General features: G+C 36.2%; 1 protein-coding gene across 2 annotated transcripts in view; it reads right to left on the reverse strand.

Moving 5' to 3' along the window:
- The window catches only part of RIC1 (RIC1 homolog, RAB6A GEF complex partner 1), a 165887-nt gene that overhangs the window by 80525 nt on the left and 61019 nt on the right, over window positions 1-24343 (reverse strand). For both annotated transcript variants that reach the window (XM_044920659.1, XM_021694471.2), the window contains exon 3: window positions 9226-9305. In XM_044920659.1, the coding sequence (XP_044776594.1) occupies window positions 9226-9305 (80 nt within the window). The remainder of the gene's footprint in view (window positions 1-9225; window positions 9306-24343) is intronic.

The raw sequence follows: 24343 nt of genomic DNA on the forward strand, positions 1-24343 counted from the left end.
TAGATTTACCATAACTCCTAAGGGCCTGAGGATTTGAGAAATGATAAAGAAGCACCTGCTACAAGTTAAAAGTCACCAACTGCATTGGCCCCGACAAGACGATCAGCCTGTCCTTGGAAGCTTGGAAGACAGGCACTGACTTCTCCTCTCTAGCCAGGAAAGTCCTAGATGGCATCTTCTTCCTGTGGGAGGCTCTTGCATCCACACTGAAAATCTGTGGGTCGGTGGAGCCGCCTTCGGTAATGACCTCAGCTCCATCTTCTGGATCACTTGCCGCAGCTCCTCCATTGGCACCTCCTGCTTCGCCTTGCACTTTTACGCCCCGGACACGGCTTCCTTCCTTAAACCTCAGGAACCGATCTCTGCTAGCTTCAGACTTTGCTTCTCCAGCTTCCTCCCCTCTCTCCGCCTTCATGGAATTGAAGAGAGCCAGGGCCTCGCTCTGGGTTAGGCTTTGGCTGAAGGGAATGTCATGGCTGGCTTGACCTTTTATCCACCAAACGTTCTCCACATCAGCAATAAAGCGGTTTCACTTTCCTATCATTCAAGTGTTCACTGAGGTGGCCCTTTTAATTTCCTTCAGGAGCTTTTCCTTCGCATTCACAACTTGGCTAACTGGCACAAGAGGCCTTAGCTTTCCACATGCCTTCCTCACTAAGCTTTAATCATGTCTAGCTTTTGATGGAAAGTGAGAGGCGTGTGGCTTCTCCTTTCAGGTGAACAGAGAGGCCACTGCAGGGTTACTGACTGACGTGATTTCGATATCGCTGTGTCTTGGGAATGAAGAGGTGAGGAAGACAGGGCACTGGCCAGTCAGTGCAGCAGACGGCACGGGCACAGCACTGCCCCCTGAACTCACCATGGTCTCTGAGCGCAGTCCGTGGCACCTCAAAACAATCACATTAGGAACATCCAAGATCACTGGTCACAGATCACCATGACCAATAGTGATCATGACAAAGCTTGAAATACTGCTAATTACCGAAATGTGACAGACGTGAAATGCACAAGTGCTACTGAAAAAAGGACACCAACAGATGTGTTCAACACAGGGTTGCACAAACCCGCAATCTGTAATAACAGGATCTGTGAAGTGCAACAAGTTATGCCTGTATGTACATGTATTCAGCCTTAAAAAGTAGGAAATTCTGAAATATGCTACAATATGGATGAACCTTGAGGACATTATGCTGGATATAAGCCAGTCACAAGTTAAACACTGTATGATTCCACTTACATGAAATATAACTGTATACTCAGAAAATGATTAGAATGGTAAAAATGTTATATGTGTTTTACCACAATAAAAAAAAAAAATGGAAATAAAGTTTACTCATAGGATCTTTCTAAAATAGTATCATTCCAGAAAGTACTGATGCACATTGTTAGTGTTTTTGTATCATTAGAGACAGGTGTTAAACTGATTTAGAATAAAGTTAATACAGACCTCTAAAAAGAGTTTCTGAGACAAGAATCCACATTATCAAGTCTGCTTTGAAAAAAAAATCTGCTATCAATGCAAAGGATGGATTTCTGTAAGTAGGAGAAAGACTAGAGGAAGAGGATGAGTTAGTAAAGTAGCTTTTCCAGTAGGCAAGGAGAGGCCCTAAAGGCCCCTACTAAGACAAGGAGAGTGAAACAGAGAGAGGCAAACTCTAGAGACACTGAAGAGCTATCAGTCAATATGGTACAACTTGATTACCAAAGAAATATAAGAAGTAAGGAAATAAAGATTCCAAGGTTTCAACCTCCTGCAACTATAGAAAAGATCAAGGTAACTGCAAAAAATGTTAGAAAAGCAACAGCATGTTTGGCTTCCTTGGAAGGGAGATGATGAGTTAGGTTGAGACATGATGAATCTGAGGCTACCTGCAGAGCCATCTAAATGGAGCTGTCCTGGCTCAAGAAAGCAGTACTAAATTAAAGAAACAGATCTGGGTCTCATCCACATATACTCAATAATTAAAGCCAGGCAGAATATGGAGAAGGGAACTCAGAACAAAACCCTGGGGAACACTAAAGCATTACTGTAGGTACTGTAATTTATGGTGCTGATTTTATCCTAATGATATCTTTATGAAGTAGAAAGCATTAACTCTATTTTTCAGATGAGTAAAATAAAACTCAAAAAAAGAAAGCAACATGATTAATCCTGAGAGCTAAGGAAAGCCAAAGAAAATTTTTACATAGGAAAATAGCAATTAAATTTTGTATTAAAAATTCACTTAGGGGAAAACCATAAAATATGTTTTAAGACAATATTACAATAACCCAGGAGAAAAGAGACAAAACCCAAAGTAAAGTAGCGTTGCTGGGGATTGGGAAGAAATACAGACATGAGAGATATACACAAGGTTGAATAAGTAGAATATATAGAAGGCAGAATACACTGGACATGATACAGATTGGCTACTGAAGTTACTGAGCAGGAAGAGTAAATAAACTCAAGTAAATGGTGGTACCATTTACAAAAAAAGGGAACTGGCCATAGGCTTCCCCAGGATTAAGTTACTTAAAAATCAGAACATAATTTTCCGTATTTTTACACCTAATAAAAAATTCCCCACTTCTAACTTTTATTGTTAATTAGTTATTTATTTATTTTGGAGAGAGTTCATGAGCAGGGAGACCGGAGGAGCAGAGGGAGTAGGAGAGACAATCCTAAGCGGGCTCCACACCAAGCACAGAGACTGACATGAAGGTTGATCTCACAACCCTGAGATCATGACCCTGAGCTGAAATCAAGAGTTTGCTGCTTAACCAACTGAGCCACCTAGGCGGCCCCCCCACCCCGACTTCTAACTTAAACTGTAAGTTATTAGGTAGAACCTAAAATATATTCACAATAATGTTACTAACTTTCTTACCTGTTAAATCTCTCCAATCCAGAATGCTCTTCCCTGGTATGTTTTGTTTCCTAGTCTGAGATCTTTTCAAATGTCATCTTCTCAGTGAAGGCCCCAACCACTTTATTTCAAGCTGTGTCCCCACTCCCTAATCCAATTTCCTACTTTATTTTTCTCCATAGAAACGTTATCACCTAATTTGTAATGTATTTTCCTTATTTATCACCATCTACAAGAAGAGCGCAAGCTCTATGAGTAGGGTGTATCATCTGGTTTTTCTTCCTTTACCCACTGTTGTATTCCCAGTATCTACAACAGTTCTGGAGCATCAAAAAATTCAAAATTTAAATGAAAAGATGGATGGATAAAGAGTGTTCCTGAAAGATGTAGTATCCTTATCACCAGGCCTTTATATTTAAAAAAAGGTTTTTTGTTTACATTATCACACATTCAGAAAGCCTTCAGTCTGATAAGATCACTGTGACTTTCTGATTTGAGCAGAGATTTTAACACTTCTCTAATTCTTTGCATTCCGGGTGCTAGTGCTAGAAGTGTGGCCAACAGGGGAGTAGCTTTCAGCGCCCGGAATTTATACAATAACATCACTATCAATCTTATTATTAGTAAGTGCTCATGCAATTATGATGTAAGCTAATGGACACAAAATACGTAAAGTTCAATACACACCTACATTTATAGAATGTATACATATTGAAATCAAACTACACAATGTAATATTTTGCGAAGATCAAAGGGACTCAAAAATGTTAGGATAACTAACATACTTGTCACGTTTACAAACTGAATTTGTAACAAGGTACATTGTTAGAAATAACACTCTAAATCTATAGAGCCTTAAGGGGGAAAAAGCAATTAAAGTTTATTTTCCAGAAAACACTAAAAATTTATTAGCAAAAAGGAAGTAACAAATGTTGAAGGAAACTTTCACACCTCTAATTCAGACCTTTTCTCCTCTAAATGTGATGTAATTTCAGTAAATGTTTCTGTCCCTTAAATGTTTCAGGATTTTTCAATGGGTAAGCTGTGTTGAGATTAGAAACTGCTAACCTCAATGAGCTATTATCATCTACGTGCTTCCCATCTGACACTACTTCATTAACAGTCAGCTAGTAAGAAGTCTCAAAACTAATAAACAACACTGTTGAGGGTAAGGAAAAGGAAACAAGAGGTGTGAGGTTTTTGTTTTTTAAGATTTTATTTATTCATTTGAGAGAGAGTGAGTGAGTGAGCACGAGCGCATAGGGGTGGAGAGACAGAGGGAGAGGGGGAGGGGGAAGCAGGCTCCCCGAGGAGACGGAGCCAGATACTGGGTTCCTTCCCAGGACCCTGGGATCATGACCTGAGCCGAAGGCAGATGCTTAACCAACTGAGCCATCCAGGCGTCCCAAGAGGTTTGAGTTTTGATAGTTGTTCTGTAGTGGTTTTTTTTTTCCCTGAGAAGATAATCTCTGTATCTTTAACATTTGATCATTAAATGTACTGAATTTTAGTATAACTTTTTTTTTTTTTTTTTTAGAACTTTGTCCTCTTACTAGTAAAGCTGGTGTCTGGCAAAAGAGGGGGTTGACAGTAAGAGTGGAAAGACAGAATAAAAGAAAAAAGTCTCTACTCTTAACAAAGTATACATTAGGACATATTTGTTGAAATTATTTTCATTATGATAAAATTAAATATGATTTGCAGTTTCAAGATCTACTACACTCATATTTAAACAAATCAACACACTCTAAAGCTATACACAAGTTATTTCTAATTTATTCTGCCAGAGTTTCCTCCATAAATTTCAATGCAAGTTCCAAAATATGAAAGAAAAAGCCAAGACAGACCTTTAGTGGACAACTCTGTCCAATGGTCTGTGTAGCTAACACGAAGGGATGTTTTAATATAAAATGAAATGTACAAAAAGATCAAAACAATTGAAACAGTAATCAAAGAGTAAATGACCCTTGAGGCATTGTCACGTGGTAAGACTGCCACCATTGTTGAAGGCTGACTCCCAACATGAACAGGAAGGATGCTGGAAACACCACTATGTGGAAACTATGAAAGATCACAGGGACATCCGACCTGTTCTCAGGTGGAGCATAATGGAAAATGATATGCAGTCTAAGGTTAAGATGCTGTCACATAACACAGGGAAGTTGAGATACTCCAGAAAAACTCATGCAATGAACTCATAAAATTTAAAGAAAAGAAATAAGAGACAACAGTGTTTCTATAATTGAGAAGAGTACGACTAACTACTGGCCTCAATTACACTGCTTCTATTCTTCACAACTATTACGTATATAAACCACTCCAGATCATTTCTCCTGTTTTTGATTCACTACTCCTCAAAAAAACCCCAAAGCAGTAGATGACTAGATGGGCATAAATAGGGCTGAGGCAGTGAAGTACTGGTGGTTAAGAGCATGCACGTGGAAGCTACAGCACTTCTGCCTGAATCGTGGCCATGCCACTTACCAGTGAGTGACCACTGCTAAGTTAGCTGGCCTCTCTGTGCTGCAGTACCTAACTACCTCCCAGGGTTGTTACCAAGATTAAATGAGGTTGAAAAGATGCTCAGAACAGTGTCCTGACCTAAGTGCTTACAATGGCACAGATGACAATGATAATGCATTTATTGTTTTTTTAAACATTAACATTAAACATTTTTTTAAACTCTCCTCAAACCCATATATGAACCACTTTCCCAGTTTTAAAAACATGAACTCCTATAATCCTCCAAACAATTGAAGAAAAAATATTTTTATTCCCATTTTACAAATAGATTTTACAGAAAAACTAAAAACCTAAGCAGGCTAAGTAACCCAACTAGACAGCAGTCCAGCACTAAAATACACAACAGCCTGATTCTAATGTGCTCTGCTCTACAAAACTGTTTCCCTCTAAGATACTGTTTGATTTTATGTAGCAGTTACTAGAAGTTAAACTGGAAAAGAAGGACATTATCACGTCAAATATTAAAAATTAAAAGTCATTTAACATATACTATACATATAAAATACGATTTACATATTAAATCACTTCTTATATACTTACGTATATAAAATCACTTAAAATATTAGAAATGAAGTAAAAATTTGGTGAAGGAAAAAGTATATTAATAATAGCATTAAGAACAGCAGCTGTCCTTCATTAATTTTCCCACATACTAGGCAGTTATCTAAACATTTAATGTGTATGATCTCATTTAATCTGATGAAATAATTACTACTGCTACCTCATTCCACAGATGAAGAAACTGAGGTTTTGGAGGTATTAAATAACTTGACAGAAGTTATCCGGCTGGGAAGAGAAGAGTGGACATTCAATGCCAGGTCTACATGAGGCCAAAGCCTAGCCCTTTAGCTAAGGCAACACTCTACTCATGCCGTACGAAGGCAACACACATTCTACTGAGTCACACACTGAAACCTGTGATCGTCAATATACTGGAAGAAAGCCCAAATTTTTAAGAAATACAACGTATTTTCTGTAGTTCTCTAGTCCAACATACAGTCAAACACAGCAAAGTTCATGCACAGTCAGCACTACTACTTAGTTAAGGGGCATCCTCTGAAGTCTTAAAATCAGAAGGTAGAAACTCTTTTAAAATTCTCTGCAACAGAAAAAGTGAGCCTCAAAACACTATTTCAAATCGCTGTAAACATATGAAATCATGTTAGTGACTTGAAATAATGGAAATGGTATTTTTCACTGCATCAAGAGATATTATCTCCCCATCCTGCCTACTTATACTAGTATAAATTAATCAAGTATTTTCAGGAGCATGTCTAAATAGAGCAATGAAATGGGTTCAAATATGCTAGTTCAAAATGTACAAGGTAATTAAAGACACTGATCACAACAGTTCCTCAAAAGGCTCACAAAATTATCGCTTAGAATGAAAAAACAAGTTTTATATTATCCACAAAACTGAATTTAAAATTTCTAAATACATACTATCATAATGTCCATAACATTTTAAACAGTACAATTTATATATTGAAAGGGTTTTTGCATTAAAGATTTCTATTGATTGAAAAAATCAAATTAGTACAAAAGATTTCCAAAATTCAACTTAAATCTCAACTAATACTAGATCACAAAAACAAGTGGCTTACGGCATCAAAAAAATCTAGATAGTTCCTTAAAATCTATGATAAGGGGATCGGAGTTACATTCTACATGGCCTACATTAGCTTTTCGCAAAGTATTTTCTCAAGAATTTCGACAAGTATTAAACAACTTTCATAACACAATTTTTAAAAAAACATTTTGGCTTTTTGTTATACATTTTTCACATATTTTTTTTTAATCACATTGAATATAGTGTATGCAAATCAAAAATTCTGGAAAATTCAAGAGTTGAAAAAAGATGAAAAATCACTATAGTTTTACCATTCAGAAGCAATTACTATAAATATACATTACTCTTTTTTTTAAGATAATTTCTGTTGTTTTCTTTTGCAAAGCTGTTGTGGTCATATTACGTATATAATTTTGTGAGACTCGTTTCTTCACTTGGCATTTTAATATGATCAAGTTCTCAAGTTTATAAATTTCTTGAAGTATATTTAATGACTGCATATTATTTGAGAATATACCACAGTTAACTTTCATACTGAAATTCTTGATTATCACGTTTTTGTATATCTACTATCAGAAGCGTCTAAGAACATATTTTAACATTCCTCTGCTAGCAGAGTAATAATTTAAAAAAAAAAAGACTTTTTACATACTGAGGCGCCGGGGTGGCTCAGTCGGTTAAGCAGCCGGCTCTTGATTTTGGCTCAGGTCATGATCCTAGGGTCCTGGGATAGAGCTCCATGTTGGGCTCCATGCTCAGTGGGGAGTCTTCTTTAGGATTCTCTCTCTCCCTCTCCCCCTCCCTCAGCTCACATGCACGCATGTGTTCTCTCTAAAGTAAGTCTTTAAAAAGTTTTTAATTCTAAAAAAAAAAAAATTTTACATATTAAAATGTATAGGTTTCTAAAAAATTTGTATTTAATAAGTTTTGTTTTGAGTTACTAGTGTTTAGTTTGAGTTACTAATTAAGTTTCTCTTGTATTTGTTACTTATATTTCCTCTTATGAGATCGCTTTTACCTATTTACCTTTTGAAATCTTTGTGTTTCTTAGCAATTTATGTCTCCTTAAAATACATTTTATTAAAAAATTACCTAAAACATAATTTTTTTTTTTTTTTTTTTATATGACAGAGATAGACACAGCGAGAGAGGGAACACAAGCAGGGGGAGTGGAGGAGGGAGAAGCAGGCTTCCTGCGGAGCAGGGAGCCCGATGGGGGGCTCGATCCCAGGACCCTGGGATCATGACCTAAGCCAAAGGCAGACGCTTAACCATCTGAGCCACCCAGGCGCCCCTAAAACATAATATTTTATAAAATATAAAAATAGTAAGCCTGGGTCCTATTTACTGAAAAATTTTCCCCAGTTTGTTACCTGCCTTTTTAATGTTGTTCTTTCTTCCTGTTAATTTTCAGAAATGTAAACCTTCATATATTGAAATCTACTTTCCCTCTAACTTCTTATATACCTAATAAACTCTGGCCATCTCCTACCATCTAAAAATGTGATAAAAATTCATTTATAGAGTCATCCAACTTTAATGGTTTGATGTTTCTTTAAAAAAAAAAAAAAGAGGGGGCACCTAGGTGGCTCAGTTGGTTAAGCATCTGCCTTTGGCTCAGGTCATGATCTCAGGGTCCTGGGATCAAGCCCCACATCAGGCTCTCTGCTCAGTGGGGAGTCTGCTTCTCCCTCTGCCCCCCTTCACCCCTGCTAATGCTCACTTGCTCTCTCTCATTAAATAAATAAAATCTTAAAAAAAAAAAAAAGAGGATATGCTTTAAAATTGGTATGTTCTTTTATTTCAAAAGTAAGGCAAAAAAATTAAGGAAAAGAATGCAAAATATACAGAACAACATAGTTTGAAGATCAAAGTCCATGTTCCTTCAAGTTCTATCCAAGAGGTAACCGCTGTTTGGGGTACACATTTTTTTCTATGCACATACAAAAATATAGGAAAAAGTGCCTGTAACTTTCCTGACATTTCCTCTCTTCCCCTCATGATATTTTAATTCCTCCTTAATAATGCTAGAGTGTATTAGTAGTGACCCTCAACGTCCAAGAAGGGATACAGTACATTCACCTAAGATTCTCAGACTTTTTTTTAGCAACAGAATTCTTTACTCAATTAATGACAGTTCAAAGACTTGGTAATTTCTGAAATACTATTTTTAAAGTACCGGCTTGTCTTTATTTTATTCACTTCACACAATGCAAAACTGGAATGTTTTTATGAATACAAAGTACGCAAACCAATTATTAAAAGAATGAAAGACAAAAAACTTACTTGGGATACACGGGTTCATAAAGGTACTTGTCCCCTCTTGTAGATGTAATATGAAAAAACAAGATGTAGCCATATGCAGTCTGAAAGATAAATTTTATTTGCCATGAATTAAAGGGTAAGGCTATGACTAACACCTTAAATTTTATTTTTATATATTCTTACTTTGAAAACACTTCACTCATGGGAACCCTCTTTCGAAAAGCTACAATCTAATTATACAATTAAAAAATGACTTCATTTTAATATAACCCATCTTGTTTAATATAACCCACGAAAGGAGATTTTATATTTTGATATTTCATAATGTCATTAAATCAATAGTTCATAATAGATTGTAGACATTAATACTCTAAAATAATTATAGTATTCAATAGCAGATGATTATTTTACAAAATATACATAACTTTTTGAACTCTGCAATATGGCAAATAATTTTTTCTAATTTTTTAAAGCAACAATGTCACCAAGTAGTAGTAATACTATGATAAAGTTCTTGACTGTACTCAAAGTTCACACAATATAACTTCAGAATAACATATTTATATATTTCAAAATCAATCAACTGGCCTATGTACTATAAAATATACTGAAACACAAAAGAAAAACAGAACCTTCATTTCCAAATTTGATCATCAGTTATTTTTAGTTAACAAAAGTTTTAAAATACAAATTGTATTGAAACATTTCATAATCATGGCACATACCTGTGATATCTGTGAAGCTCAACCACTTTATATTTATAGAAATATACAAAATACTATGTTTAGCTGTTTCTAACCATTTTTAGGCCTGAGTGGCAACTGTTTGGCCCAAACTACTATATATTAATACTGAACTCTTATTTTAGAAGCAGGTGGGCTTTACCCAAAATACAAAGAAAACTGAAAAAATTATTCAAGGTTTCAAATTTCTTTCTAGTACTTGCTTCCGTTCTTCACTTAAAGGAATGCCAGAGGAAAAACAGTTTCTTCAGCAGTCAGGTGTTTTGCTTAAGCTATAAACTCTACTATTTCATAATGTATTCCAAAATTCTACTTCAATATATTGGGACACATAACACAAGAGGCTAAGATCATCATTCTAATTCCTCAGGTGCAATTTTACCTTCCTCAAATGTGGCGAATCTGGGATCAAAGGAAAACAGATTCAAATCAAACCATATCAGACATCATAACCCCTACACAGATTAGTGACTTTGAAATCTGTAAACTGTACTATTACCTTATATGGGTTAGAAAAGTAAGATAATACGGTCTGGCATTTACATGAATAGCATACAAATGTTGTCTGGAAAATCAGTCACTCAAGGTCAAAAGTTCAACATTTCAGAATATCAAATGCTAATAATATACTCATAATTTTAACAAGTGCTTAAAGGACTACAATGTCAGAGAAAATACACCATCATTTTGCACCAGCATTTAGAAATTTTATATATATGGTATACTATACAAAATTACAAATAATGGCTTGATTTACTATTCCGGTATTTTGTATCAATCTTTACTATGATCTGTAGCTTCACATGTATATAAATGCTATATACTTCCAGATCTCACTGACCTTTTCCTAAACAATCCTGCCTTTGAACAAGTCCCACCTCTGAACAATTTTACAAGTTTTGGTAATAAATGATCATCCTAAAAAGTAGCATCTTTGTTGTTAACTATACCAAAACTGTTACTATGCAGTGTTATGATGGCTTTGCTCTTTCCACCACCAAAATACTGCAAATAAGCATACAACGACTGCTTAATCTATAGGCAACAGTCCCAATACCTTCTTCTAATACACATATACACTGTCTCTTGCTCTCTCTCTCTCTCCCACAAACACACACATACAATAATTTTTCTAAGAAAATAAAAAGACAAAATAAAGAACCTCTGAGTTTTCTTTCTTCGTATCATTCCATATCTCAATTTTTTTTTTCTTCCTCCAAGTCTTATTCTACTGGATTCTGTGGTTGTAATTACAAAGGCCTAACAATTTTTGTAAGCAACTTGAATAACAAGTCCTCATGTCTCTTTCTTTTGTATATGCATGAATAAGGGTCACAGACACATAAGAATAAAGGCTATCAAGAGGATAAGAGAAATCACTACTTAAATGGAGAATGGAACAGACTTGTCTCTAGTAACACCACTTAGCAGAAAAAGAACTTTCTAGAAACAATTTTAAAGGATATTAATAACACATAAAAATTCAGTCAGAGAGGTATGAACATTCAGTCAGAGAAATATCTTTTTTTTCAATTGCAAATTGCAAATAGAGATTTGAAAAACCATGCAAACTACCTCAGATAACTCCATAGTTTAAAAAGAAGAGTTTGAAATCTGGAGGTGGTGGTAGTTGTTGATGGCATCAATATTATTAACTGCTTGTTTGTATTTTGCTTTGGTGGGCATTTGGGAAGTTTCCCCTTGCTACTCAAAATTAAATATATTTTAAAAATTATTTTATGACTGATGCATAACATATATAAAAGCAATTTTCTGTAAACAGTAAGAATGTAAACCCAGCTGTGTCATGATGCAAATCAACTGCTGCATAAAACTAATGCTTCACCTGAAGGAAGCAATACCAGTACCTTCCTCTACCATTATCTAATCAAGGCTCCCACTGGACATGAATTCACCACATACTTCAGAATTCAAGGCATTGTGCATTTCTTCCTTAGGACATGCCGTTTTTAACATGAAGGAGATTCATGCATCTGGGCTCCAATAACCTGATTGATGCATCACAGGGATTTCTGTAGTAATTAAAAGATAAGGATTTGATGATTTAGAGATGCATCTTCTATCCTAATACACTGTCATGTTAGGCTTCAAATAAGACCGAAATACCAGATTAGCACTATTTAATTCTTTACACTGGTTTGTAAATGGTGTTTACTGTTTTTAGCTTTATTTCTTTATTATACATGTTTGAATACATAAAATTAATCACACAAATCCTACCATGAAAATAATTACCTACCATTTCTGTATACTCTTTTAGACTCTATACATTCAGATACATGAATATATTTAAATGGGAAATGATAAAAACAGCTATAAATCACACACACACTCAAAAATAAATGATGAATCTTTTGACATGAATACGTATCAAAAATTACCATTTCTAACACTTACTACCACACTTTTATACCAGAGACTAATTTAAAGGGAGGGGGGAAGCTTCTGTTTCCAACCAATATGATGGATTAAGGTGAAGCCAATTTATGCTCCCATTTGAAAACAAAACAAAACCAAACCCTGGGAACAATGGTTTTCAAAACACCAACATGAAGCAATGAGGTCAGTGATCCCTGAGAGATGAGACATATTGATATGAGTCCTATAATTGCCCCAGCTTACTACCTTGGAAAGGTTTCCAGGTCACAGCACTGAAAAGGGGAACTAAGGCAGAGCCTGGCGGACTCCCCAACCTATGGAGATGAAGCTGAGAGCCCAAGAAGAATAAGGCAGCTACAATTCATACAAAAAGTACCAGAGAGGAGAGAGCTGCACACAGAAAAAAATCCAAGAGTACCATACACACACATGTGAGGAAACTATTCAAGGCAGGAGAGAAGCCAAACCAAAAGGATTAATTAGTAAAGAGAATAGTGCTCCAACAGTCCTGAGAACAGTGCCTGTCCCACAGTCAGACTAAAGAACTGGTAATTCACAGGGAATTAGTAAGAATGCTCAGAAAAGTAGTCCTCAGGTATTCCTGGGGTAATCCTAGAAAGGTATGGCCTCAGCAGTGGGGAATAATTAGCTTTATTGAGTGCTGTTCAAAACTTTAAAGAGCTGTATTAGAAAAAAAGAAAAATCCCAAATCAATGACATTAGCTTTTACCTTAAACTAGAAACAGATGAGCAAATGAAACCCAAAGTAAGCAAACTAAAAAGAGGAAATACCAGAGGTCAGAGTGGAAATCAATGAAACACAAAACAAAAATCAGTGAAACCAAATTCTGGTTTTTGTTTTTTGTTTTTTTAGTAAGATCATTAAAATTGATACACCTCTACTCAAATGGACTGGGGGGCGGGGGGACGGGATAATCACTAGCAGAAATGAGAGAGGTGACATCACTACAGATTCTAGAGGTATTAAAAGAATAATGAAGGAGTATAATGAATAACCATGACAAAAAGTTTACAACTTGAATGAAAAGGACAAATTCCTTGAAAGACAGAAACTGCCAATCCAAGTACCTTAAAAAGCATACTGCGTCTATTCAAGAAACTTAAATTTCAACTAAAATCCTTTCCACAAGAAAACTCTATGCTCAGATGGTATCACTGGTAATTCTACCAAATATTTAAGAAAGAAATATGAATTCAACACAAATTCTTCTAGAAAACCATTGAGGAGGGGACACCTCCCATCTCATTTTATGAGGCCAGCATTACCCTCAAACCAAAACCAAAGACATTATAAGAAAATGAACTACAGACCAGCATCTCTTATCAACATAGATATAAAACTTCTAAACAAGGGGCGCCTGGGTGGCTCAGTCGTTAAGCGTCTGCCTTCAGCTCAGGTCATGATCCCAGGGTCCTGGGGTCGAGCCCCGCATCGAGCTCCCTGCTCTGCAGGAAACCTGCTTCTCCCTCTTCTACTCCCCCTGCTTGTGTTCCCTTTCTCGCTGTGTCTCTCTCTGTCAAATAAATAAATAAAATCTTTAAAAAAAAAAAAAACTTCTAAACAAAATTTTATCACAGAAAATTTAATATTATCAGGAAAATACATCATAAGTAAAAGGGGTTTATTCAGAAATGCAGGGTTGGTTTAACATTTAAAAAAAAATCAATAAATGTATTTCACCATATTAATAAATCAAAAAAGAAAAACAATATGATAGTCTCAATAAATGCAGAAAAAGCACTGAACATCCTATAAAGCATTCCTGATTAAAAACTGTCAGCAAATTACCGAGAGGAAAAACTTCCACAACCTGATAAAGGGGATCTGCAAAACACCTAGAACAACATCATTCTTAATAGTGAAAGACCGAATCCTTTTCTTCTGTTCAACACTGTACTGGACAAGATAACCAGTAAAATCAGGCATGAAAAAGAAATAAAAGGTATCTAAGTTAAAAAGGAAAAATGAAAACTATCCTTTGCCATCGTCATCTATGCAGAAAATCTGATGGACTCTACCAAAAATGTACCAGAGTGAGTTTAGCATTGACTGCAATACACAAGATCAATACAGAAAAATCAACTGCATTTCTATATACATAAAGAACAACCAGAAAATTAACATGTTGTTTTCAATAGAATTAAAAATAGGAACTACTTAAGAAGAAATCTAGCAAAAGATACGAAATAGCTGTACACTGATAATAAAACACTTAAGTTAAAAATATCTAAATAAATGAAGAGATTTATCTTTTAATAGGTCAAAAGGTTCAATAATGCTAAGATGATAACTCTCCCCAAATGGATCCACAGAGTCAATGCAATCTCAATCAAAATCTCAGCAGGCACTTTCATCAAAACTGACAAGGTTAGGGCACCTGGGTGGCTCAGTCAGTTAAGTGTCTGACCCTTGGTTTCACTCAGGTCATGATCTCGGGGTCCTGGGATCAAGCCCCGTGTCAGGCTCCATGCTCAGCGCATAGTCTGTCACTCTTCCTCTGCTCCTCCCCCTGCTCTCTCTCCCTCTCTGGAATGAATAAAATCTTAAAAGCAAACAAACAAAAAAGAAACCCTCTTTAAAAAAACTAACAAGGTTATTCTAAAATTCATATGGAAATAAAACATCCTAAAACAGTGAAAGCTACTTTGAAAACAAAGAAATTGGAAAACTAACACTGTGATTTCAAAATTATTACAAAGCTAATCAAAATGATGCTGTATTAACATAAAGACAGGCAAATAAACACATCACAGAAGCAAATACAGACAAAAACACAGATATATGTGGACAACTGATTTTTTACAAAGATGCAAAGAAATATAGTGTAGAAGCAATAACCTTTTCAACAAACTGCCAAAATTGAACTTGGATCCATACCTTGCAACATATGCAAAAATTAACTCAAAATATATCACAGACCTAAATATAAAAACCTAAATAATATGGGGCGCCTGGGTGGCTCAGTTGGTTAAGCGACTGCCTTCGGCTCAGGTATTGATCCTGGAGTCCCTGGATCGAGTCCCGCATCGGGCTCCCTGCTCGGCAGGGAGTCTGCTCCTCCCTCTGACCCTCCCCCCTCTCATGTGCTTGCTCTCTCTCATTCTCTCTCTCTCAAATAAATAAATAAAATCTTTAAAAAAAAAAAAAAAACCTAAATAATAAAACCTCTACAAGATGGGGGGCCTGGGCAGCTTAGGTGGTTAGGAGTCTGACTCGATTTCAGCTCAGGTCATGATCTTAGGCTCATGGGACCAAGCCCCACTTTGGGCTTTGTACTCAGCAGAGATGCTTGGGATTCTCTCTCTCCCTCCCCCTCTGCTCCTCCCCGCACGGTCTCTCTCTAAAAATAAATACATCTTAAAAACATACATATATATTAAAATTTCTAGAAGAAGATATAAAAAAATATGAAGCATAAAATAAATCGATGAATTGGACTTCATCAAAATTAAGTAATTCATTCAAAAAACAATGTTAGGAGAATGAAAAGACAAGTCACCTATTAGGAGAAATTCTTTATGAAGTATATATGTAATACAGGACTTATATCCAAAATACATTAAGAATTCTAGGACTCTGACAATAAGAAAGCAAAGAACCCAATGAATAAAATGAGCAAATGATCTGAGCACACACTTTACCACAAAAGACGTACAAGGCAAATAAATAAAAAGATGTTCAAAATCATTTTTCATTAGAGAAATACAAATTAAAACTGTAATGAGATACAACTATACATCCATCAGAATGGCTAAATTAAAAAATCATACCATACCATATGTTGGCAAAGGGGAAAGAGGACTCTCATGCACTGCTGGTAAGAATATAAAATGATACAACTACTTCAGAAAAAAGCTTGGCATTTCCTTAGAAAGTTTAACATTCACTTACCTCGTGATTTAGCTGTTTCACTCTTGAGTACTAACCCGACATAAAAGGAAATATATGTCCATATAAACATCTTACGTATATGAATGCTCATAAGTGTTTTGCTTGGAATAGCCAAAAACTGAGAACAACTCAAAAGCCCACCAAGAGATGAATGGTCAAACCAGCTGCAGTCCATCAGTAAGATAGAACACTAATCTGTAGTGACAGAAAGCAAATGAGTGGTTGAAGGGAGATGGATCACGGGAGGGGGGAACAGGTACAAAGAAACGTGTAGGAATGATGGATAGTTCATCACTATCTTGACTGTAGTCATGGTTTCAAATGTTATCAAATTGTACACTTAAAACATGTATTTACTGTATCAACTGTACCTCAATAAAGCAAATTTGGAAAAAGAAATGAAAGTGATGGTTGGACTTGTAGCAGCACGTTTTGCTCTCTGGAAAAGCTTCTACCATAACACACAAAGCCTCATCTAGCCTACTGGAGAATAAGGGGTCACAAAGAAAATCAAGGTGGACATCTCCCGCCAACTAGCAGACAGGGACTGAAAGCATCTGGATCATTAAGCACCAGGGGACTACAGGTGAGACCAGGAGAACTTCTTGACCAAACCCAGAGCAAGTCACAGAATAAGAGTAAACAAATGGCTGTTTTAAACCAAGATTTGAGATAATGGTTCAATAAATATTACATATGAAAAATAATCCTAACAAAAATAGTGTAAAGAAAGGCTAAGAACATCAAGTTATGGAAATGAAAACAAAATTCAGAGAGATCCAGGAGAATTGCACAATAATCACTTCCAAAACAGAGTCTGGTCAAACCAAAATGAAAGGGAAAAAATGAGATGAGTTCAGGGACTGTGTCCAGGACTGTGAGCCTCTGCAACTTGCTATACCCCACTCTGTCGGAGTACTGCGCTTTCGGCTGTTAATCTGGTGACTCAATACAGTCACATGCTGGAAGGGAAAAAAAAAAATCACAACAACACAACAGGAATTCTAAATTAACTGTCTTTCCCTTATTCACAAATAAGTTACATTCTAATTCATGTTACACTCACTTTCAGGTTCCTATACACTTTCATTTAGCTAGGTGTGAGAGGAATAGTCAAGGTAGCAGGAGAAAACAGACTTGGAATGGCAGGTTGGGGCCAGATCACAGGAGGTCCTGAGTACTAGGCTAAGCATTTGGAACACACTTTGAATGCAAAGGGAAGCCACTGAAAGGTCTGGAAATAAGAGTAAGAGCTCTGATTTAGAAATAGCTATTCATAAGGTGCACTTTGAGTGGAGAAAAAAGAAGAGCTAAAAGTTTTTAGCTGTAGGCAATCTAGAAAAGATATAAGAAGACCTGCACTGAGGTTATGGCAGTGAGAAGCACAGAAGAGCATGGCAGTAAACTAGAGACAGGACTTGGCACTTATACTGGTGATCAGATGGGAATGCAGAATCAAAGGACTCCAGTGTTTTTTCCTATTATAAGTAAAATTGCAATAAAAATACTCACACATATGCCTAAAGACATTGGGCTACTATCTGTCAGTACTGTCAAACGAGATAGTACTTAAAATTGATTTTAATGCTCCTTGTGCCTGGCTATCTACTGTCTAAAACTGAGGAAGATTTTAGGGATAATTATGGCCTGAAATCATGTCTACAAAAATGGTATTTTACTTCTGAAATTCAGAGAAAACACTCTCCCCAAAAACACTATATACCAATTCTTAAAATGGTAAGGGATTTTCTCTCCCACACCCCATTAAAAAACAGTCAGTGAGATTTCTTTTTAAGGTACCAGCTGATAAGGAGGTGACTATGGTTCTGTTGGTGATACAGAAATAGAATTTTGTATTAACTGACGAGTGAGAGCACACAATGACAATACTTGAGTGGGGAAGGTCAGGCAGTAAAGAAAGTACACAGGGTGGCTGCTTTGGTCCTGACTTAATTTGCAGAGAGTTATGTCATATTGCTCTACAGATCACGCAATTGTATATCCTTCCACACACCTTCTATCAATGACATTTTGTAAAAGCAAGTTTCAAAGCATCTCCTAGGTTCAGCTTCATTCCACAATAGCTAGTAGGATTAAACAACCAGGCTAATAGTGAAAGGCAGTAAAGCAGAATTAAGACTTTGGAACTCTAGAACCAGGCTGCATATGATCTTAGGTACACAGTATCTCTGTAATCTTGGGCAGGTTACTTAATCTTTCTTAGTTACCTCAACTATATGATGGGGAAAAATAATCTACCTTTAGAGCACTGTTATGAAGAATTAATTTTAATACAAATAAAGCACTTATAATAGCGCCTAGCGCATATTAGACACACCCAAAATCTGCTACCATAAGAACTCTGAATCTTCAATAGTTAATTTATAATCAATGTATTTCATGTTAAGAGGCTAAGAAAATGTGTAATGCATTTGAGGAAAAGGACCATCAAAACCAGTAAAGCTTCAGAATCCAAAGTCTGGTTACTAGAAAGTTCACTTACCCAATACCCATTCCATGATAGCATACAATTCTTTAACATTTTTTAAAAAATTTGAGAGAGAGCACACGTAGGCACACACTCAGGGGGAGGGGCAGTGGGAGAGGGGGAGAATGTCAAGCAGGCTCTCTGTTGAGCGTGGAGGCCGAGGAGGGGGCTCAATCCCACAACCCTGAGATCATGACCTGAGCCGAAATCAAGAGTCAGATGCTTAACCAACTAAGACACCCATGCACCCCTAACATTATTTTCAAATGCACCTTGATAGATTATCTTTTAGTACAAATGGTTATTTGCAAAGAAGAGTGACTGCCTTACTGAACAGATTACAAAAATATCAGTGGCCTTTCTAAACTAGTACCGTATGACTAAAGGTTCTCCATCTGTTTCAGCCTACATTACAATGTAAGAAATGAAAATTAAGGGGCACCTGGGTGGCCCAGCGTGGAGCCTGCCTGAGATTCTCTCTCTCTCCCCCTCTGCCCCTCCTCCCCCCAGCTCGCCCTCTCTTAAAAAAAAAAAAAAAGAAGAAGAAGAAGAAGAGAAAATTAAAAATAATCTCTTTTGCAGGCAGAGGCAAACAAAAAAGTTGGACAATATAAATGGTTTAACTTCTGGATCCTGTTAAGATAGAAAGACTGAGCCCACATTCTTAATCTCTCCTCCTCCTTTCAGAGTACAATTGCCAAAGCGTGTCTGGATGAGTATGGAGATGTCCAGGTCATCAAGATCTCTTGAGTTCTTGTGGGAGAGAATATATGCTAAGGGACCAGGCAGAGGGAAAGCTTTGCTATGCTTTACTCCTTGAGGCACTGGGCAAAGATCCGGGATTTCAAAGTTCTCTAAGTAACTTAAAATGCAGAACCCCATGGTTACTCCCCTGAAAAGGCTGAATGTGACTGATCCTGGAAGTGGACACAGCACTGTCCACATAACCCTAATGACTTCAAGAGGCTTAGAGTAGAGGCTGTAATGGTGAACTGAACTGCTCCCACACCTCCTGGTCTGGAAAAGCCATTCACTTTTCCCCCACACCCAGAGACCACCTGAGAGTAGAGGAGACTCATCCTAAGCCTCGACGGAGGACAAGAGTTTATAAGCTTGTCTGCCTCTGCAAACTGCTGTTTTAGCCAACATCTGCGGGTGGGCATTGTCAGAGAGACCCATATGAAAGGCTGACCTCTATGGGTGGCTGATGGAACACAAGAAAGAAAATACCATTTATACAAGAAGCTCTGTAACAAATGAAACAGCTAAAATATATGGATCCTACTAATAAGCCACACAGATGAGAGAGAAGAATGCAAGCAAACTGTGGGGAAAAAATTAAGGACTCTCAGGAGGTACTATGAGAACATAAACAAGACTTTTCAGAGCTAAACATTTCCTACTAGGAAAATCAGACAAATATAAAGAATAAATGATAAAGAATAATCCTTTATGGGAGCTGAACCTTTTACTCCAGAAGATCACAGGGAAACACTTTTATGATACAAAACATGAAGAGAAAAAATCACCACTGAAAGATAAGAGGCGTGAAGAACAAACTCAAACTGTTATTTATTTAGAGAATAGTAAAAGAAAATTTCCCTAGCTGTAGAAACACTACAACTGAGATTCAGGTTTAATACGAAGGTGGAGGGGAGGGGGACAGAGGGAGACAGTTTAATGGAAAAGGATACATATCTAGAAATAACAAGCAGAAACAACTAAATTTTAATCATACAGAGAAAAAGATGATGAGGTTGCCTACAAAGGAGGGAGAATAGATTATCACTAGATTTCTCACCAGTAACACTAGAAACCAGAAGACATTGAAACAATAGCTCATGGCTAGAAAAAAAGAATCCTAAATCTAAGAATCCTACAGCTAGACAGGATATCCTTTACTGTGGTTAAAGAGTGGAATGTTCAGATACTATTTATTTCATTTAATGTATGAATGCCTACCATGTGCAGAAAAAACCCTCTTGGAACCTGGAGCTACAGTGAAGAGAACAAGCAAACTGACGTGGAATATTCTAGGTTAAAAAAATGGACAAACACAGGCCCTGCGAAGGGCCAATTCATACATCAAGAGATGATGAACCTCACTAGCAATGAAACAAATGGAATTAGATGACAAGACCATTTTTCATCAATCTAGTTTAGACATAAATGCAGGAAAACAGGAATCTTATGAACACTTAGGAGTAACTCTGGAATGGATACAACTTTGCTGAAAAATAACTTGGCAACATTTATTAAAAAGAATAAAGATATATCCTTTGACAACTACTACATAGGGGAAATTGCCCTAAAGAAATAAAGGTACCAATACAAAAAGGATGTATGTACAATAATGTTTACTGTAGCACTGCTTGTAGTTGCCAAAAGTCCATCAAAAAAGAATGGTAAAGTAAATAAGAAACTTCCGTACTGTGAAATATTGTACAAATACTAAAATTAATAAGTTAGAAGTATATATATTAACCTGGAAGAACAGTCATAATATACTAAGTGAAAAAAAATCAAATTACAAAGTAATGTGTAAATTAAGATCCCAGTTTTGGGTGTAAATTATGAATTGTCTTATACCTATTCATCAACTTAAAAATCCACTCATCTCTAAGTTACAATCCTTTGCAGACATTCAAAATCACATTACAGAAAAATGCTGAAGCGAGACAATGTTCATGATATAGTATGTCAAAAAAGCAGATTACAAAACTATATGATTGCTTTGTATAAAGAATATCTTAGACAATCCTCCATTTATGAACACAGATTTATCAAATATGCTCATCAATAAGTGACATTAGCAGTCACTTACAGAAATATTACTTTGTATTCAGAGATAGACTTCAATAGCTTTCAAATTCTAAGTGCTATTAAGTATGAGTATCTGCAAATATCCATAAAAAGATATACGGTTATAAATAAAAATTAATGATTATCTGTGAATAGTGGAATTATTGGTGATTCTTTTGTGTTTCTCAGGTTTTCTTCATTAGACATGTATCACCCTTATAACTTAAAAATTAAAACTTTAGGGACGCCTGGGTGGCTCAGTCACTTAAACATCTGACTTCAGCTCAGGTCACGATCCCAGGGTCCTGGGATCGAGCCACACATCGGGCTCCCTGCTCATTGGGGAGCCTGCTCCCCCTGCTTGTGCATGTTCTCTCGCTGTCTCTCCCCTCAAATAAAATCTTTTAAAAAAAAATTAAAACTTTAAAAAAATCCAATTCTTGAAACTATAAAACTCCTAGAAGATAACAGAAAATCTAGATGACCTTGGGTTTGGCAATAACGTTTAGATACAACACCAAAGGAATGATACACAAGAAAGAAGAGATAAGCTAGACTTTATTAAAGTTAAAAATGTGTGCTCTACCAAAAACCAGTCCAAAGACTAGAAAGACAAGCCACAAACTGGAAGAAAGTACTTACAAAAGACATACGTGAGAAAGGACTGGTATCCAAAATAAAGAACTCAAAAAGTTCAAGAATAAGAAAACCACTCAATTAAAAACTGGACAAACACCTTAACAAACACCTCATCAAAATACACAGATGGCAAATAAGCATATGAAAAGATGCTCCACATCATAATATCCATGAGGAAAAAGCAAATTAAAACAATGAAATATCATCATAGGCCTATTAGAATAGCCAAAATCCAAAACATTTAATAACACCTAATGCTGATAAAGATGTGGAGCAACAGGGACTCTCACTCATTGCAGATAGGAGTACAAAATGGTAAAGCCACCATGTAGGACAGTTTGGCAGTATCTTTCAAAACTAAACATAGTCTTACCATACAATCCAGCAAACGCACTTCTTGGTATTTACCCAAAGGAGCTGAAAATGTATATCCACACAAAAACCTGCAAACAGATGTTACAGCTGCTTATTCATAACTGCCAAAACTTGGATGCAACCACGATGTTCTTCAGTAGGTGAATGGATTAAAAAAACTGTGGTACATCCAAACAATAACATACTCAGTGCTAAAAAGAAATGACCTATCACGCCATGAAGACATGGAGGAACCTTAAATGCATATTACCAAGTGAAAGAAGCCAATCTGAAAAGGCTACATACTGTATGAATCCAACTACAGAACGTTCTGGAAAAGGCAAAGTTAGGAAGACAATGAAAAAGATCAGTACTTGCAAAAAGTTACTGGAAAAGGGATTACAGGTAGAGCAGGGGATTTTTGAAGCAATGAAACTACTCTGTATCTACACTGGTGGATATGTCATTGTATTTGTCCAAACCCACAGAACAAGAGTGCACCATAACGTACACTATGGATTCTAGGTGATAATGGTGTGTGAATGTAGGTTCATCAATTGTAACAAATGTACCGGAGATGTTGATAATAGAGAAGGTTATGCATGTGTTGGGGCTTCGAAGAGATATAAAGAAATTCTCTATGCCTTCCCCTCAGTTTTGCTGTGAACCTAAAAATACTCTAAAAATTAAAGTTTATTTTTCATAAACTCCACTTATGATCCTTTATGTATTTTAAAATTCATGAGCTAAAACATTAATTCATGTCTTAAGTTATACAAATAGAGATGATAAATCACTTGGATCAGGTCAGGATTTACTCAGTATATTTAATACAAGCCACACTATAATAGTTAAAATTATATTCATCATGACATCTCCACAAAGTTGTAGATAAAGACTATAAAACAGGCGCCTGGCTGGCTCAGTCAGTGGCATATGCAACTCTTGATCTCGGGGTTGTGAGTTCGAGCCCCACACTGGGTGTAGAGATTACATAAAAATAAAATCTTAAGAGAAAAAAAGCTATGAACAATAACTATGTGAAATAAAAACTAGATTCTCAACAGCCAAAAAAGTAGGTGGCTTTATTGTCTCTTCTGTATATGCATTTTATCTCTACAAATTGAAGACCAGAATAATTTCTTCTAACTTCTTTGTTTTCTTAATACTTAGTACAGTGCAAAAGATTAATAAATTAATGTGAAATTATTTCTGCTCTAAAAACAAAGCTAACAGACTGTTTTCTCTTTACCAGGATATAGGGGCTGTCTCTAGTTATCTGTTCCTGGCCCGGGGGTAATGAGGGCAGGGGAACAGTGGCCCAGAGTGTAAGAGCTCCATAAAGCTGAGGTTTGGGGGTACAGACTATGTACTGCTTGGTCTGCATGTGAAAGGCACACTAACAGGTGAATCCTTATTACTATCTCTAGAAATTGCCTGGCCTTGGGAAGGGCAGCCTCTCCAGGGTCCACAAGGCCTCAAGATACCAAAGCATCATATACACAGAAAAATAAAAGGGAATAATTAATACAGAGAGAAAACAAATTCTCATAAATTTTACTGCTAAAAAATTCTAAATATAATGGTAATGAAAACTGAGCACAATTTTCTTTGTAATACATATTCACTAAAGAGAAAGAAATTCTTTTTATGGGGTAACATTTTTGCTTAACTGGGGTTTAAAGTTAGTGTTCCCTCTCACCTTAATGCTGGCCTGTAATGAGATCTTACATACTCTATTTGAAATGTCTTTTCACATAAGTGGTGCCAAATACTGATACGAATCCATGAGCAAATGAT

The sequence above is a fragment of the Neomonachus schauinslandi genome, chromosome 13 (genome assembly GCF_002201575.2).
Source record: "Neomonachus schauinslandi chromosome 13, ASM220157v2, whole genome shotgun sequence".
Classification (NCBI taxonomy): Eukaryota; Metazoa; Chordata; class Mammalia; order Carnivora; family Phocidae; genus Neomonachus; species Neomonachus schauinslandi.